A 19,417-nucleotide genomic window follows, 5' to 3' on the forward strand; every position below is an offset into this window, starting at 1 on the left:
ACAAAAAGTTAATAACAGACAAAAGGAAATTAAACAACACATTTCTAAATAATCCATGAGTCAAAGAGGAAGACTCAAAAGAAATTTTTAAAAATACATTAAACAGAATGAAAATGAAAATACAACATATCAAAATGCATAAAATGCAACTAAAGTAGTTCTGAGAGGGAAATTATAAAGTGCGTAGTGCTATATATCCTTACAGATAAAAAGAAGAACAATTTCAAATCAACAATCTAAAATTTTACTTCAAATAAGAAAAAGAACAAAATAAACCCAAAGCAAGCAGACAAAAGGAAATACTAAGATAAGGGGATACAGAAAAGTTTAACATTAAAAAAAAGGAAAGATATATGGTGCAAATTCTAAACAAAATAGAATACATGCAGCTATATTTTTTTCATGTAGATATATTAGTATCAAAGTAACAAGAACAGCATAATGATAAAAGTTTGAAATAGCCAGAAAGATGAAACATAAAAATGTCCCCAATGTGTGAATTAAAAGTTGCAAGAGGAGTTCCTGTCATGGCGCAGTGGTTAATGAATCTGACTAGGAACCATGAGGTTGCGGGTTTGATCCCTGGCCTTGCTCAGTGGGTTAAGGATCCAGTGTTGCCGTGAGCTGTGGTATAGGTCGCAGATGCGGCTCGGATCCCGCATTGCTGTGGCTCTGGTGTAGGCCGGTGGCTACAGCTCTGATTTGACCCCTAGCCTGGGAACCTCCATATGCCCCGGGAGCAGCCCAAGAAATAGCAAAAAGACAAAGAAAAAAAAAAGTTGCAAGAGCTACAAGAAATAAATAAATCTACAATCAAAGTGGGAGATTTTAACATAGCTCTGTCTCTAATGAACAAAAACAAAGTAATCATTAAGTATATATAACATATTCAAACAATAAACAAACTTTAATATACGTAGAACGCTGCACCAAACAACTACAGAGTGCACATTCTTTTAAGGTACATATTTAACATTTACAAAAAGTAAGCAAGTGCTGAGTAATAACATATTTTAAAAATTTAAATCAACCACAGTACATTTTCTAACCACAATAGAATTAAGGTAGGAATCAATGACAAAGAAAAACTAGAAAAAGTCTCCTAAAAAGAAATAAACTTTCAAATGACTCATTAAAGAGGAAATGAGAGCTATTAGAAAATACGCTGAACTAAGTGATAAAGAAAATTAAATTAAAACCTGCTGGATTCAGTTAAAAGCCATGTGCAAAGGAAGATTTATTAATGAATACATCAGAGGAAAAAAAGAAAGTCTAAGCGTGAATGATTTTGGTGTTAATCTTAAGAAGTTGGGAGGAAAAAAGAATCAAATGAAACCCAAAAAAAGCAGAAGGAAGAAATAAGATAAGAAATCACTGATACTGAAAAAAAACCCATATAATAGAGACAACCAACAAAGCTAAAAATTAGTTCTTCAAAGAAAATATTGATAAATCCTCATGAAATACAGGCAACACAAACGACTAACATCTGGAATAAAAAAGACATCATTATACATTAAATGGACATTAAAATGTCATAAAAAGATTATTCAGAACAACTGGATGTCAATGAATTTGAAGATATTGACGAAATGTGCAAATTACCAAAAAACAAAACTTTCAGAAACTGACAGAAAAACAGAAAATCAGAAGAGTATTACAGTTACTAAAGAAATTAAATCAGTAACAAACTTCCTACAGAGAAATCTCAGGCTCATGTATTCTACCAAACATTTAAGAAAGAAAGAACACAAACCTTAAATAAACTCTTCCAAATAATAGAAAGTAAGGAAATTAACTCTCGATAACTTGTATGAGGCCAGTAGAACCTTTATATCAAAACGACAACAATACTGAAGAGAGAAATCACTGGCCAATCTCAAACACACATGCAAAAAATCCTAAGTAAAAACATTAGCAAACTGAATACAGGGATATGTAGAAAGGGTAATAATACATTACAACCTACTTGGGTTTATTTTAGGAATACAAAGGTGGTATAATATGAAAAACAATCAGTGTAATTACCAAATTAAAAGAATGAACGATAAAAATTATACATGTATCTCAATAGAGAATAAGCATTTGATAAAACTCAACGATTATTTATATTAAAAAATGAGACTCTCCTAGCAAGCTAGGAATAGAAGAAAACTCCTTAATTTTATTAAAGTTATCTCTATAAAAAACTACAGTGAACATCACCCAATCATAAATTATTAAAAGCTAATAAATAATGAAATTAGACAAAGATACCCACTGGGACCACTTATAGTTAGCATTTTACTGTTGGTCTCAGTGAGAGCAATAAAGCAAGAAAAAGAAATAAAAGATATAAGAATTACAAAAAGAATAAGAAAAGTGTCATTATTTACAAGTGATATGATTGCATAAATTGACATTAAAATGCTAATAGGATTCAAAAAGAATTGAGCAAAGTGGCTGAATATGTATTTAGCAAGTGTTCATTAAGGTAGTAGCTGAATACCAATAAGTATACAAAACTCAACTGTACTCCACAAATCAGCAATAACCATTAAGTTAATATTTATTTTCACAAAGAATATAAAAGCATGAAAAAAATCAGTACCTAGAATAAATGTAATAAAAAATGCACAAGACCACTATGGAGAAACATAACCCAATACTGAGAGAAATCAGAGAAGGCACAGTAAATGAAAGAATATCCTACCTTGTTAGATTAGATAACCCAGTGTTGTTAAACATGTTACTGCTTTCCAAAGCAATTTATCAATTCAATATACAATTGGTTCTTGAATAATATGTAGGTTAGGGGCCCTGACCCTCATACAGTTGAAAATTTGCATAGAACTTTGTAGTCAGCCTTCCACTGCAGTTCTACATCCACAGATTTAACTAAACATAGTTCCTAGAGTACTGTAGGACATACTCATTTTTTTAAAAAACCCACATATAATGGACTCGTGCAGTTCAAACTGTGTTCAAGGATCAGCTGTATCCTCAATCAAAATCCCTAGTCTTGGGAGAGGGAAGACATTTGAAAAGCTGATTCCAGCAATTTTAATAAAAATAGAAGGCAAAAAGAAGCATGAGACCAAAATTAGTCAAGACTTTATAACCAAACTGAGGAAAACTTTACTGAATCCCAAAACATTTTCTAAAGCTATCATAATTAAAAACAGTATTATGTTGCCATAAAGACTAGTGGAAGAGAACAGAAAATAGAGAATCTAGCAACAGATCCACACAAACACTTGACAATTCATGACAAAGACGGTGCAAAAAACAGTGATGAAAGAACAATCATTTTAATAAATGGCTCAGGGTCAATTTAATATACACATGGAAAAGTTATAAAATTGATTCCTGTGTTACACAAACATCAGTTCTAGGGAGATTATAGCTCTAAATATTGTAAGTAAAAAACAGAGTTTTATGATAATAACATAGAATATATTCATGAACTTGATGTAGGGAAAAATTCTTAAAGAGAACACAAAAGTAGTATCATTCTAGGAAAGATCAATAAAGTGGAATATACTTTTTAAGTTTTTTCCTGTTTATCAAGAGACAAACTAAGAGTGAAAAAGCAACAAGAGCAGGGGAAAAAGCATTTGCAACATTTGTACCAACAGCTTATATCTAAGACACATGAAGAACTCCTTTAAAATTACACACACAGGAGTTCCCATCATGGCGCAGTGGTTAACGAATCCGACTAGGAACCATGAGGTTGTGGGTTCGGTCCCTGACTTTGCTCAGGGGGTTAATGATCTGGCATTGCCGTGAGTTGTGGTGTAGGTTGCAGACACGGCTTGGGTCCCGCGTTGCTGTGGCCCTGGCATAGGCTGGCAGCTACAGCTCTAATTCGACCCCTAGCCTGGGAACCTCCACATGCCGTGGGAGTGGCCCAAGAAATAGCAAAAAGACAAAAAAAAAAAAAATAAAAAATTACACATACACATCCCCCCCTTGCCATGTGGCTGGATCACTGGCTATCATCCACATAGACAAGAGAGATAACTTACTCTTTTTTTTTTTTAAGAGATAACTTACTCTTAAAACAAAAAGGAAATAACACACCTGCTTTGTATACAACTTAATTAAATGGCCACATATTCTTAATTTCTTACTAAAAGGGTTTCTCTAATAGGATTTTTATCTCTCTCCCATCAATCAACTTTTAGTCTTTAAAGCCAAAAAAATTCAAATAATATTAATTTGGTTTTACCTCATCATAAATTTACTACTTTAAAAAATTTTGTATGTAGGTGGGCGTCTTCTATGATAGAGAGGAGTAGAGTAGAACCAAAATATTGTGATGATGGACTGTGCTGGAATCTAGATTTTTCTAGCTCTCTTTCAGGATACTATATTTTTTAAAGGCATCATTCCAAGAAAAATATATGAATTAAAAAATGTTTTAAATCAAATACTTAATACATTTTTTAAAAATTCCAGCTGGAATACATTTTAATCAGATAAATGTGGTGGGTTTTTTTTGTTTTGTTTTTTTGTTTTTTAAGGGCTGCACCCATAGCATATGGAGGTTTCCAGGCTAGGGGTCGAATCAGAGTTGCAGCTGCCAGCCTACACCACAGCTACAGCAACGCTAGATCCGAGCTGCACCTGTGACCTACACCACAAGTCACAGCAGTGCCGGATCCTTAACCCACTGAGCGAGGCCAGGGATTGAACTCGAGTCCTCATAGATCCTAGTCGGGTTCGTTAACCGGTGAGATGCAAAGGGAACTCCCAAATCTTTTTGGTGTTCTTAATAAAAATCCTGCTTGCAAGATCTCCACAAACGTGTAGTGAATCAAAAGAATCATTTCATTCATGAAATCTGTGTACAATATGTGAGTTCCAAGAAATCTGCATCAAATTCAGACAACTGATGACTATGTACCCCTATGGTTAAGAGCAAGACCACCTTGGGTTCACAACTCCAGCATCAATCAGCTGTGTACTTAGGTAAATAACTTATTCTCTGAATCTCAAAATGTCTACTGTGCCAGTAAAAATTCCTACCTCCGAGGTTCTTAAAAAGATTCAACATGATAAGGTAACTAAGCTCCTAATTGCTTAGCAAATATAAAGCCCAGAGTATATGAAATGAATTTCCCGTAACTACCATGGGATATACTAATTAAAGGAACTTCAATCCTATAAGCAGTTATAAAAAATGGTCAGATGCGCTTAAGCAAAATGTGATGTACTAGCTAAGAGCAGTATCTGTAGAATTTATTGCTTTGTCAGTAATAGTTACCTGCAAGATTGTCAAGCATGAAGTTCAGTAGCTTTCGGGTTCCATCTGGGTCCTGGTATAAATTGAGAATATCCTGTGATAAAGGATTGCCTAAGAAAAAGACAAAAATAAAATCTGTAAGACTTACCACAGGGAGATGAAACAAATGTGCACATAAAACAAAATACTAATTTTCTAAAGTGAATTTTACTGTATTTAATCTGTTAAATTTAAAGAAATCACATGAATTAAAAAATACTCTTTGTTAAGGTAGTCATAAAGAAAAACTTGAGAAGAATTGTTTCTTTCCAGTTTTCACTGCTTATACTGTACACTTACCATTTGAGTTTGTCAAAGTCACACATCTACATACATACATACATGCACATATATGTATAAACCTTGGTTAATTCTAAGCTAATATCACAACTTGGCCCACTGAAGTAACCCTAAAGGTTCTATATTTATTTTTGAAGACAATATTCTAAGTGAAAGAAAAACAGCCTTGTATGGGAAAGAATGTGTGATATCATGAAAAAGAAGGATCTTCCTAATTAGAATATTTATATTACAAATGGAGAAAAGAAAATCTATCATTACCAAGATGAGTTAGTGAAATATCAGAAGAAAATAAGAATTTTTTACGACCATGAGCAGGGGTATCTAAATACTAAGAGTACAGATTTATCAAACACTAAAAATAAACTATTATTAACAGTCAATATATTCCCTTAAGAAATAAAGGCAATACTTGTTACAACAAACATGCAAAAATACTCTAGCAAACAGATTTGAAAACAAAACAAAACAAAAAAACTGTGGAACTTTCAGAAATGAAGGTTTTAACCATTAAAACAAACAAGCAGGAGTTCCTGCTCTGATTCAGCTGTAACAAACCCAACTAGTATCCATGAGGACTCAGGTTTGATCCCTGACCTAGCTCAGTGGGTTATGGATCCAGTGTTGCCATGAGCTGTGGTGTAGGTCATGGACACAGGTTGGATCCGGTGTTGCTGTGGCTGTGGCACAGGCCGGCAGCTGCAGCTCTGATTCAATGCCTAGGCTGGGAACTTCCATATGCCTCAGGTGTGGCCCTTAAAATACAAAAAACAAAAACAGGCAAAATCTTCAATGCAACACACACCAATCAAAATAGCTAAAATTTAAAAACACCAATGAAGCAGTTAGAATGAATGGGAAGTACTTGGAATCCTTAGAAACCGCTAGTGCAGGTATAAAATAATACAACTGTGGTGAAAATCCATTTGGAAGTTTCCAACTGATCTATAAGTGGGGAAAGGAAACTTCCTGCAGTGAGGGAAAAGTTCTATATCTTGAGTTAGGCGGTGGTGACACATGTGCATACTGCTGTCAACATTAGTCAGGCTGCACACTTCAGTATTTGGATATTTTACTGTAAGTAACTGTAACTCAATAAAATACTAGAGGAAAAAATATCATGAGTTGGGCAACAGATTACTCACAGCTGAAAATAAAACAAGTCAACAAGGAAAAATATATTCAAAGAAATTACCAAAAATGCATCACTGAGAGTCCAAAAACATGAGGCAGTAAAAATACGGAAATTAGCAGAAAAAAATCTTAATATGCATTAAACTGGAGCTCTAGAAAGAAAGAATGCTACTTTGGTTTCCAGACCAAAATGTAAAGAGATGGGAAGTTGTCACTCCCAGCCCCACAACTGAGGTGATAGGGCAAAGTGCTGTCCTAAACACAAGCAGCCAGATCAGAGAGACACAGTCTAGTGGGAGCAGAAGCCCAGGGCTGGAGCTTGTATTGGTTGGAGCACTTGTAATTGATAAATTGCTGGACACTAAGAGAAGATTAGCTTGAGAGTTAAAAACTAGAGAGAACCCAATCTTAGGGGTCTCCACACTTTCCTGAATTTCATCCCCAGGAATCCTACCAGGTTCTCACTATAAAGACTGAAAAAAAATCCTCTTGTGCTCTGGCAGGGGAAGGAAAGAAACTGTTCTCTAACAAATCCTTCCCACAAAGGAATCTATTTTACCAGAATATAACCAAGTGCAGTTTACCAAAGCCTAAACAACCTGGGATAGGAGAAACAGCCCACCCTAGCCCCCTCAAGCCTGATGTGCATGGGGAGGAGTACACCCAATTCAGCCTCATCAAAAGACTGAGAGCACACCGCACGAGCGCACTCTTCCTCTCCTTCCACACTTCATCACCACATTAACAGAGGTCTGAGAACTGCAAGCTTCAGACCCCACTCAGTCTCTGGGAAGATCCAAGGACAACAGAGGACATAAAAACAAGGACACGAGGAGTTCCTGTCGTGGCTCAGCGAAAATGAATCCAACTAGGAAACATGAGGATGCAGGTTCGACCCCTGTCCCCACTCAGTGCATTAAGGATCTGGTGTTGCCGTAAGCTGTGGTGTAGGTCATGGGTGCAGCTCGGATCTGGCATTGCTATGGCTGTGGTGCAGGCCAGCAGCTACAGCTCTGATTTGACCCCTAGCCTGGGAACCTCCATTTGCAGCAGGTGTGGCCCTAAAAAAAAAAAAAAAACAAAAAAAAAAACAAGGACACAAGAGAATATTTTTAGATTCTGACACACAACTAGAGTAAACAGTAAACACAACCTACATTCTCACCAGAGAGAGGAGAAATGAGAAGAGGCAATATTTGAAAAGAAAAAAGTTGCAAATTTCAAAAGCTATTTTTAAACTTCAAACTGATATGAAAAGCACAACATATACAAAGAAGTTTATGAAAACTTTCATTTTATACTGTACTGAGAACTAGAAAATGCCCATGCAAATAGAAAACTTTAAAATCGGATAGGGAAAAAGGACCAACTACTTCAAAAGAAAAAACATGAGAATGACAACAAAATTCATTAACAACAATGGAAGCCAAAATACAGTGGAATAATATCTCCACAGAGTTGCAAGATGGTATTGGAGACTTTAATACTCTTCTACACAAAGTAGACAGAAAATCAATACAGATAAAGAAGACCCGAACAATATGGTTAACCAACTGATATCTACGTAATCTTCTACTCATGAACAAGAAAATATACATTCTTTCCCAGTACACATGAATATTTACCAATAGACCATAGTCTTGGCCAGAAAACAAACTATAATATATTTAAAATGAATGAAATCTTATAAAGCACACCATATGACCACAACAAAATAAAACAAGAAACCAACAACAGACAGGTATCTGGAAAATCCCCAACTATTCTGAAATTAAACATCATACTTCTAATAATACATGGGCCAAAGAGGAAGTCACAGGGAATTTTTTAATGTTTTAGTTAAATTAAAATGAAAACACACGATCAAAATTTGTAGGATACAGCTAAATCAACATTTTGAGGAAAATACATACCATTAGATGCTTTTATTAGAAAAGAAAAATCTAGGAGCCCCCGTTACAGCTCAGCGGTAACAAACCAAACTAGTATCCATGAGGATGCTGGTTCTATCCCTGTGCCTGCTCTGTGGGTTAAGGATCCAGTGTTGCTGTGAGGTGTGGTGTAGGTCACAGGTATGGCTTGGATCCCATGTTGCTGTGGCTGTGGCGTAGGCTGGCAGGTGTAGATCCAATTCAACCCCTAGCCTGAGAACTTCCATATGCCACAAGCGTAGCCCTAAAAAGCAAAAAGAAAAGAAAAATCTAAAATCAATGTTTTAACTCCCATATTAATAATCTAAAAAAAAGAGCAAATATAGCCCCCCAAAGAAACAAAAAGGAACTAATAAAGAGCAAAAATCTATAAAATTTAAAACAAAAAACAGATTAATATTGAACCCAAAAGATGGTACTCTGAAAGAGGCAATAAAATTAATAAATCCCTCTTTAACCAGGAACAAAAGATACAAATTATAAACATCAAGAATGAAACAGAGAACAGCCCTTGAGACATTAAAAGGATAGAGAACACTAGGAAAAATTTATGTCCATAAATTCAACAACTTAGAAGAAATGAATAAGTTCTTTGAAAGACAGAAACTCCCACAGCTTATTCAAAAAGAAATGGAAAATTCAGCAAAAATGGCAGAGTAAAAGACCTCTAAAATTTTGCCTCTCCATAAAAGCAGTAATGAAAAAACAAAAACAAACAAAAAAAGCTAGTAAAAATTGTAGACTCCATTAATTCAAAATTCTAGAAATTAACTAATGACTATAGCAATACAGGGAACATTTAGTCAAGATAAAAGCACAGCAATTTATCGAATTTTTTTTTTCCTGGTCCCTTACTTCCAGGGCAGCTTGACAGCCACTGGAGCACCAAAACTGATCTGGAACAATTCCAAAGACTTATTCCCAAATACTAGTAGTTATCGGACCTATGTGGTGATTCCTTGACTCTTGCCTAATGTTAAAAGACTTCTTCCTTAAGAGAAGTGGGGTTGGGGGTAATGTTTGAGGAAACTATTAATGGCAAATGTTTTAAATCTATGGGTATCTCAGGTCATGTAAACAGCTGAGGCAAACAATAGACTAACCAAAAAACTTAAAAGGAAAAGCTTGGGAATGAAGTATCAATAGGGGTTTTGAAAAGCTCTGACATATTCTTGGGACTCTAGAAGGTTATACATACATGGAGGCCAGTGCACATGCTTAGGAAATACCTAGAGAGAGCCTAGGTTCTCAACTCTGTCTGACCTTAAGATCAGACACAAGTAGGAAGTGAAGGACAAGGCAGAGTTATAAACTTCCTGGCTGAGATTTGAAGGTGTGTCCCAAAATACACATGTAGGCACTTGGCCAAGAGTGGGAGGCTTATTGGTTATGGGCATTTAAGGAAATCTCTGTCCAATCATTGGGTGACCATGAACTGAATAAAGACTTCAATGTCCACACATGATAAAGTACACAAAATTCACAGAATTAATTCTGAAAAGTTACTAAAGCAACAAACAACAAATATAACAAGCAGCTGGGAAGGGGAGAGAGTCTAACTTCAAAAGTTACATATTATTTTATTTTTTTTAATTAATTTATTTATTTTGTCTTTTTGCTATTTCTTGGGCCGCTCCCGTGGCATATGGAGGTTCCCAGGCTAGGGGTCCAATTGAAGCTGTAGCCACCGGCCCAGGCCAGAGCCACAGCAACGCGGGATCCGAGCCGTGTCTGCGACCCACACCACAGGTCACGGCAACGCCGGATTGTTAACCCACTGAGCAAGGGCAGGGACCGAACCCGCAACCTCATGGTTCCCAGTCAGATTTGTTAACCACTGCGCCACGACGTTTGTTTTTTGTTTTTTGGTTTTTTTTTTGTAAAAGTTACATTTTATTTTAAATGTCCAATTATTAACAACAACAACAAAAAAACTATAAAATACACAAAAACAAGACAGTGTGTCTCATACACAGGAGCAAAAAAGCAATCAGTATAAACTGCCCCAAGAATAAACACTGTATCCAAGGACTTAAAAAAAACGTTAACCCACAGAATGGGAGAAAATATTTGCAAATGAACCAAATGACAAGGGATTAATCTCCAAAATTTACAAACACATCCTGCAGCTCCATGCCAAAAAAACAAACAACCCCATCAAAAAATGGGCAGACAATTCTCCAAAGAAGACATACAAATAGCCAAAAAACACACAAAAAGATATTCAACATCACTCATTATTAGAGAAATGCAAATCAAAACCACTATGAGATACCACCTTACATCAGCCAGAATGGCCATCATCAAAAAGTCTACAAACGGAGTTCCCGTCGTGGCGCAGTGGTTAACAAATCCGACTAGGAACCATGAGGTTGCGGGTTCGGTCCCTGCCCTTGCTCAGTGGGTTAACGATCCGGGTTGCCGTGAGCTGTGGTATAGGTTGCAGATGCGGCTCGGATCCCGCGTTGCTGTGCTCTGGCGTAGGCCGGGGGCTACAGCTCCGATTCAACCCCTAGCCTGGGAACCTCCATATGCTGCGGGCACGGCCCAAGAAATAGCAACAACAACAACAACGAAAAGACAAAAGACAAAAGACAAAAAAAAAAAAAAAAAAAAAAAAGTCTACAAACAATAAATGCTGGAGAGGGTGTGGAGAAAAGGGAATCCTATTACATTGTTGGTGAGAATGTAAATTGGTGCAACCACTGTGGAAAACAGTATGGAGATGCCTCAGAAAACTAAAAACAGAATTACCATTTGACCCAGTAATCCCACTCCTGGGCATCTATCCAGAGAAAACCAAGACTCAAAAAAATACATGTACTCCAGTGTTCACCATATACAATAGCCAAGACCTGGAAACAACCTAAATGTCCATCGACAGAGGAGTGGATAAGGAAGATGTGGGACATATACACAATGAGTATATGTGGAACGGAATATTACTCAGCCATTAAAAGGAAAGAAATAACATCATTTGCAGCAACTATGGAAGGACCAAGAAATTATCATGCTAAGTAAAGTCAGTCAGACAGTGAGACACCAACATCATATGCTATCATTTACATGTGGAATCTAAAAAAAAGACACAATGAACTTCTTTGCAGTTCAGATACCAACTCACAGACTATGAAAAACTTATGGTTTCCAAATGCGACAGGTTGGGGAGTAGGGGGATGTGCTGGGGGGTTGGGATGGAAATGCTATAAAATTTGGTTGTGATGATCACTGTACAACTATAAATGTAATAAAATTCATTGAGTAATTTTTAAAAAGACTTTAAAAATCCACTATTTTAGGAGTTCCCCTAGTGGCTCGGTGGTTAATAAATCCGACTAGTATCCATGAGAGCATGGGTTTGATCCTTGACCTCACTCAGTGGGTTAAGGATCTGGCATTTCTGTGAGCTGTGGTGTAATTCCCAGACTTGGCTTGGATCCCAAGTTGCTGTGCTTGTGGTGTAGGCCGGCAGCTATAGCTCCGATTTGACCCCTAGCCTGGGATCTCCATATGTTGCAGGTGCAGCCCTAAAAAGACAAAAAAGACCAATAAACAAATAAATCCACTCTTTTAATATGTTTAAAGAGCTGAAGAAAATCACTTCTAAAGACTTAACAATAAAGTAGGAGAACAATGTATCAACAGATGCAGAATATCAAAAAAGAGAAATTATAAAAAGGAACTAAATAGAAATTTTAAGATAAAAAAAAAAAAAAAAAAAAAACACTAGAAGAGCTTAAGAGCAATATTGGACAGGTAGAAAAAAGGACCCATAACCTTGAAGATAGGTCAGTTGAGGCTATAGTATCTGAAGAAAAGAAAGAAAAAAGAATGAAGAAAAATTACAGAGCTCAGATATCTATGAAAGAACAAGTATGTCAAAATATGCATAATGGAAATCCTAGAAGAGGAAAAGAGAAAAGAACAGGACAATAATTTAAATAAATAATGGTTAAAAGCACCCCAAATTAAAGAAAAACATTAATATACCTATGCAGGAAGCTCAACAAACTCCAAGTAGGATAAAATACAAGCGAAATCCATACCTAGAGAAATTATAATAAAACTGTGCAAAATCAAAGAAAGAATCTTGAAAGTACCAAGAAAGAAGTGACTCATCGTATACAAATCCGCAAAAAGATTAACAGCTGATTTCTCATTAGAAACCATTGAAGATGGAGTTCCTGCCATGGCTTCATCGGATCCTAGTGGCTAACGAATCCGACTAGGAACCATGAGGTTGGGGGTTCAATCCCTGGCCTTGCTCAGTGGGTTAAGGATCCAGCGTTGCTGTGAGCTGTAGTGTAGGTCACAGATGCAGCTTGGATCTGGTGTTTCTGTGGCTGTGGTGTAGGCCAGCAGCTATAGCTCCAATTCAATTCCTAGCCTGAGAAATTCCATATGCTGTGAGTGCAGCACTAAAAAGCAAAAAATAAATAAAAGACAATATAAATGTAATTTTTGTTTTTAACTTTTTTTCTCCTAGCTGATATAAGAGATAATTGCATTCACCAATAAATCTACACTGAAGGGCAGATAATGTAAAAAAAGATGGTATCTGTGGTTACAACAGCATAAAAGAGAAGTGAATGAAGCTATAGGTGCAAAATTCTTGTATATTAAAATTAATCTGCTATTAATCCAAATTAGATTTCTATAAACTAAGATGTTAATTGTAATACTCAGAGTAACCACTAAGAAAATAATACAGCAAAAGAAACAAAGGAATTAAACTGGTACACTTGAAAATATCCATTTGACACATAACACATTACTTGAGGAACAGAGGAACAAAAAGGATATAACACATATAGAATACAAATAGCAAAATGGCTGACATGAATCTCCTTTATCACCAAATACATTAAATGTAAGTGGATTAGACACTGATTAAAAAGTAGAGATTAGCAGAATAAATAATAAAGCATGATTCATTATATGCTAGCCACAAGAAACACACTATAAATTCAAAGACACAAATACGTTGAAAGTAAAAGAATAGAAAAAGATATGCCATGCAAACAGTAACTAAAAGAGAACTGAAGTGGCTATACTAAAAGCACAGGGATAATCTCAATGTCTTATATCAATGAAAGGAAATGAATTAGTAGTTGAAAACTTTTCAACTAAAAAAATTCCAAGTCCTTATAGTTTTCTGGAAAATTCTACCAATAATTTAAGAAAGCAATACAAATGTAAACTCTGAAAAAAACAGAAGTGTTAGTAATACTTTCCAACTTATTTTATGAAGTCAGTACTATCCTGATATCAAGCTAGTCAAAAACATTATGAGAAAAATACTACAGAATATGTCTTACAATCATAAATGTATAAATCATCAACAAAATACTAGCACATCAAATACAAAAATACATTAAAAATAGAATACATTATGGCCAAGTGGCATTTATAATGGGAATAGAAGGTGAGTTCTATTGATAGAAGGCTGATTATCTATGAATAAAACATCAATGTAATTCACATATAAATAAAGTCATATGATCATCTCAACAGTTGTAGAGAAAGGATCTGACCAAATTCAACTTGCATAAATAACAAAACTCCTCAGCAAATGTGAAGAGAAGAAAAATTTATTTCACCTGAAAAGGCATCTAACAAAAAACTTGCACCTGATATAATTAATGGTTAAAGACTGAGTGCTTCCTCCCTAAAACTGAGAAGGGGGCAAGGATATGCAGTATTAAAATCCCTATTTAATATTGTCCTCACCAGTGTGAGGAGGCAAACAAACAAACAAACAAAAAAGGACAGGAAGAAATGAAAGGGTCTCTATTCACAAATTAAGAGTTTGTAAAAGTAGTAAGTTTACAAATGTTGAAGGGAAAAGGTCAATATATTTTTTAATGAACTGCATTTTAATTCTATACAATGTCAATAAATAATTGGGAATTTTTGAGTGTTATTTACAAGAGCATCAAATATCAAATAAGCAGAAAATCTGGCAAAAGTATGCACGTCTAGCAAAATATTTACAAGATCTACATGCTGAAAACTACAAAACATCAAAGAAAAATAGAAAGGTATACTCTATTCATAGATTGGAAAGCTCAATATTAAGTCTCAAGATTAATATACTGATTCTTTCCCCAAACTAATCTACTTATTCAATACAATTCCAATAAAAATTTCAGTAGGATATTTTGCAAAAATCATAAGCTGACTCTAAAACTTATATGGAAATGTAAAGCATCTAGAGGGTGCAAAGCAATTTTGAAAAATACCCATAAAGTTGGAGAACTCATACTATATACTCTCGAGGCTTATCATAAAGCTACAGCAATTGAACACTTTGATCAGTGGAAAGAATAATGTACCCAGCAGAAGACCCACATATATCTGGGTCTAATGAATTTAGCCAAAGTTGCAAAAAATCTGTGTAGGAACTATATCTTTTCAACAAACAATGCTGGAGTTGCTGAATGTGCATACACAAAAGAACAAACTTTGCACCGTATATCCAAAAGTGAATTCAAAACACACCACAGACCTATACATAAAACCTAATTATAAAATTTCTAGAAGAAAATCTTCATGTACTTGAGTGAGGCAAATACTTCTTAGATGTGACAGCAGAGACATAATCCACAGATGAAAACAAGTGATAAATGGGACATCATCAAAATGTAAAATCCCTCTTGAAAAAGCCTTATTAAGAAAATAAACATACAAGCCACAGTTTGGGAGAAAATATTTGCAAAAACACTCATTTTAAAAATGACTTGAATCCAGATCATATACTTAACTCTCAAATCTTAGTAATTGAAAAAAAGCAACTCAATAATAAAACTAGGCAAAAGATGTTATAAACACTTCACCAAAGATAGACAGATGGCAAATAAACACACGAAAAGTATAATTATTCATGAGAGAAATGAAAATTAAAACCGCAATATTAGTACATCCTATTAGAACGAAAAAAATAAAAAAATGTTGATAATACCAAGAAGCATTAATGAGGACGCACAGCCAACTAAAACTCTCATATTTTTCATAGGAATATAAAATGATAAATCCACTATGTTAGATTATCAGCCAGATAAACAGTCTGGCAGTTTCTGATTAAGTTTAACATATAGTTACCATACCATCTGGCAGCCCTACTCCTAGGTATTCATCCAAGGAAAATAAAAAATTACACAGAAATCTATACAAAAGTTTACAGTGCCTTTATTCCTCATTTCCCATAACTGAAACAACCCAAATGTCCTTCAACCTTTGAGGAGATGAAAACTTGTATATCCACACAATGCAATACTACTCAGCAAGAGAAATGCAGTACTGAAACAGACAAGATGGATGAATGGATGAACCTCAAATACATTATGCTAAATGAAAGGATCCAGACTCATAAGGCTACACATGGAGTTTCCATTGTGGCTCATCAGTGACAAATCCGACTAGGATCCATGAGAACGTGGGTTCCATCCCTGGCCTCACTCAATGGGTTAAGAATCTGGCATTACCGGGAGCTGTGGTGTAGGTCAGAGATGCAGCTTGGATCCCACGTTGCTGTGGCTCTGGTGTAGGCCAGCAGCTACAGCTCTGATTCGACCCCAGCCTGGGAACTTCCACATGCCTCAAGAGGGGCCTTAAAAAGACAACCCCCCCCCAAAAAAAAAGGCTACACACACTGTTTCCATAAAAGACATTCTGGAAAAGTAGTTGCCAAGGGCTGAGTAGAACAAAGTACTGACTTCAATGAACCCAAATTAATTTTGAAAGGTGACAGAACAGTTCTATGTCTCAACTGTGGTACTGGTTATACAACTGCACACATCTGTTAACATTCACTAAATGTCAACGTTTGTCAACAAACAGGTCAATTTCACTACATACATGGAGTTCAGTAAACAAGTTGCTAAAAATTTGTTTCAAAAATATATTCAATATACAATTTCAAGAGCATTCACTAAGAGTCCACAATGAGAATATACAAATCCAAAACCAATAGAAAGTATACAGACTGAGAAACAAACAAGGGGAAAAAACCCTATTTTTAGAAAGGCAAAAAGAAAGAAAAATCACACAACAAAATGAAATAAAAAAGTAGGATGGCAACAACACAAAAATATCAATAACTACAAAAAAGGTAAGGTAGCAACAACACAAAAATATCGATAACTACAAAAAAGGTAAGGTAGCTGGTCTGAACCAACACATGAAAAAAAAAAAGACTGGGAGTTCCCATCGTGGCGCAGTGGTTAACGAATCCGACTAGGAACCATGAGGTTGTGGGTTCAGTCCCTGTCCTTGCTCAATGGGTTAAGGATCCGGCATTGCCGTGAGTTGTGGTGTAGGTTGCAGACGCGGCTTGGATCTCACGTTGCTGTGACTCTGGCATAGGCCAGTGGCTACAGCTCCGATTTGACCCCTAGCCTGGGAACCTCCATATGCTGCAGGAGCGGCCCAAAGAAATAGAAAAAGACAAAAAAAAAAAAAAAAAAAAAAAAAAAAGACTGGATTAAAAACAAAGTCCAGTTATATACTATTTGTAAGAGATACACCTAAGCATAAGTACACAGAAATGTTGAAAGTAAACAAATGAGAAAAGATATACTAGACAAACATTAACCAAAGAAAACTTGCGTCGTTACAATATGAGACAACACAGACTGTTTAAGATAAAAACTCTAAGAAGAGGTTTATGACCTGGTCCAATTTACCAGAAGGTATAGCAACATATATGCATAGTTGGTAAACCTAATAAAATAATCTCAAAGAATATACAGCTGAAGCTGATTGAACTACATGAGGGAATGAACAAATTCACCATTTAAATGGAAATTTTCGCATATATGCCTTAACTATTAAAAGAGCAAACATGGAGTTTCCATCGTGGCTCAGTGGTTAATGAATCCAACTAGGAACCATGAGGTTGCAGGTTTGGTCCCTGGCCTTGCTCAGTGGGTTAAGGATCTGGCATTGCCATGAACTGTAGTATAGGTTGCAGACACAACTTGGATCCTGCGTTGCTTTGGCTCTGGAGTAGGCCGGTGGCTACAGCTCCAATTGGACCCCTGGCCTGGGAACCTCGATATGCCACAGGAGCAGCCCAAGAAATGGCAAAAAGACAAAACAAAACAAAGCAAAAAAAAAGAGCAAACAGTTGAAAATTTCCAAAGATACAGAGAATCTAAGGAACACAACAAATTTGATCTAATGGAGAAATATATAGACCTATACTCAACAATTAGAGAAACAATACTCTTCAGATACAGTAAAACATTTACAAAAATTGATCATATACTAAGCCATAAAGCAAGAATCAACAGATGTAAAAGAACCAGTTATTACAGGCTACCATAATTGCCCATAATGCAATTAAGTTCAAAGCTAACAATAAAACAAGCTAAATTTAAATCACAAATGCAGGGAAATTTTAAATAAATCATGAGTCAAAGAAGATGATGATAACCTATTAAAAATACTTAGCCCAGGAGTTCCTGCTGCAGTACAGTGGGTTAAGAATTCAACTACAGCAGATCAGGCCGCTGTGGAGGCAAGGGTTCAATCTCCAGCCAAGTAGTGGTTTAAAGGATATGGCATTTCTGCAGCTGTGGCATAGGTTGCAAGCTGCAGCTCAGTCCCAGCTACAGCTGGAAACTTCCATAAGCCATAGGTGTGGCCATAAAAAGAAAAACACTTAAGCCAAAGCAATGAGAATATTTTGTACCAAAATATGAAAATATGGGATGCCCCTCAAATGGTCAAACATATAGTCTAAAAATTAGTTTACAATACTTATATTTGAAAATTTGAGTGATAATGTTCTTTGTCTCTGACCCAAGAGCGTCATGTCTTCTACGACAACCCATGAAACCATAACTGGCTAACTTATTAGCTTGTAAGTAGGGTAAAATCTCAGAGCCTTTACAGTTCTTGACAAATATTATAAAAATAAATCCAGCACTGTATAAAAGTGCCAAGTTGAGTTCATCTCAGGAATATAAGCGTAGTTTAAATTGGAGGGGAAAAATGCTTACACATAATTAACACTTCAACCTATGAAATGAGAAAATAATGTAAACAGCTCAAAAGGAAAGCATTTAATAAAATTCAGCACTTGAATAAGTATTAGCAAAACAGAAACAGAAGGAAACTTCTAGAACCTAAAAAAAAATTTTAACCAAAAATACAGACCAAATATTCCTAATAGAAAATTAAAATCAATTCCTTTTAAAATCAGGAATTCTAGTATTAATGCCTCTATTCCATATCATTATTTATTATTATTATTATTATTATTTTGTCTTTTTGTCCTTTTTAGGGCTGCACCCACGGCATATGAAGGTTCCCAGGCTAGGGGTCTAATCAGAGCTGCAGCCGCTGGCCTATGCCAGAGCCACAGCTACACCAGGGCCAAACCTCATCTGCGACCTACACCACAGCACACAGCAACGCTGGATCCTTAAGTCACTGAGCGAGGCCAGGAATCGAACCCACAACCTAGTCCTAGTCAGATTCGTTTCCGCTGCACCACGACAGGAACTCTGCCTCTATTCCATATTATATTAAACATCCCAGTCAGTATATTAAAATAAGCAAAAGAAATTAAATAAATGAGAATTTGAAAGGAAGAAACAAAATCTTTATCAGCAGATGAAATGATTATCTGCATATAAACCCTAAAGAACCTGTAGACAAATTTTTAGGAAAAATGAGAATTTAGTCAAGAAGGCTTACTATAAGACCTTTTTCTTTTTAATAGTAATTTGCATATCCCAACAACAAATAGAAAAGGTAACTTAAAAATAAAAAAGAC

The 19,417-nt window shown here is 35.7% G+C and overlaps 1 protein-coding gene across 5 annotated transcripts in view; it reads right to left on the bottom strand.

Annotated features, from left to right (window-relative positions):
• CNOT6L (CCR4-NOT transcription complex subunit 6 like) overlaps positions 1-19,417 on the bottom strand; it is a 113,570-nt gene that overhangs the window by 41,354 nt on the left and 52,799 nt on the right. For all 5 annotated transcript variants that reach the window (XM_021100613.2, XM_021100606.2, XM_021100607.2 and 2 more), the window contains exon 5: positions 5,252-5,341. In XM_021100613.2, coding sequence (XP_020956272.1) covers positions 5,252-5,341 — 90 coding nt within the window. The remainder of the gene's footprint in view (positions 1-5,251; positions 5,342-19,417) is intronic.

The sequence above is a fragment of the Sus scrofa genome, chromosome 8 (genome assembly GCF_054392235.1).
Source record: "Sus scrofa isolate SSC_HxYL_T2T_F1_AM1 chromosome 8, Sscrofa_HxYL_maternal_Yorkshire_Landrace_v2.0, whole genome shotgun sequence".
In the NCBI taxonomy this organism is placed as follows: domain Eukaryota; kingdom Metazoa; phylum Chordata; class Mammalia; order Artiodactyla; family Suidae; genus Sus; species Sus scrofa.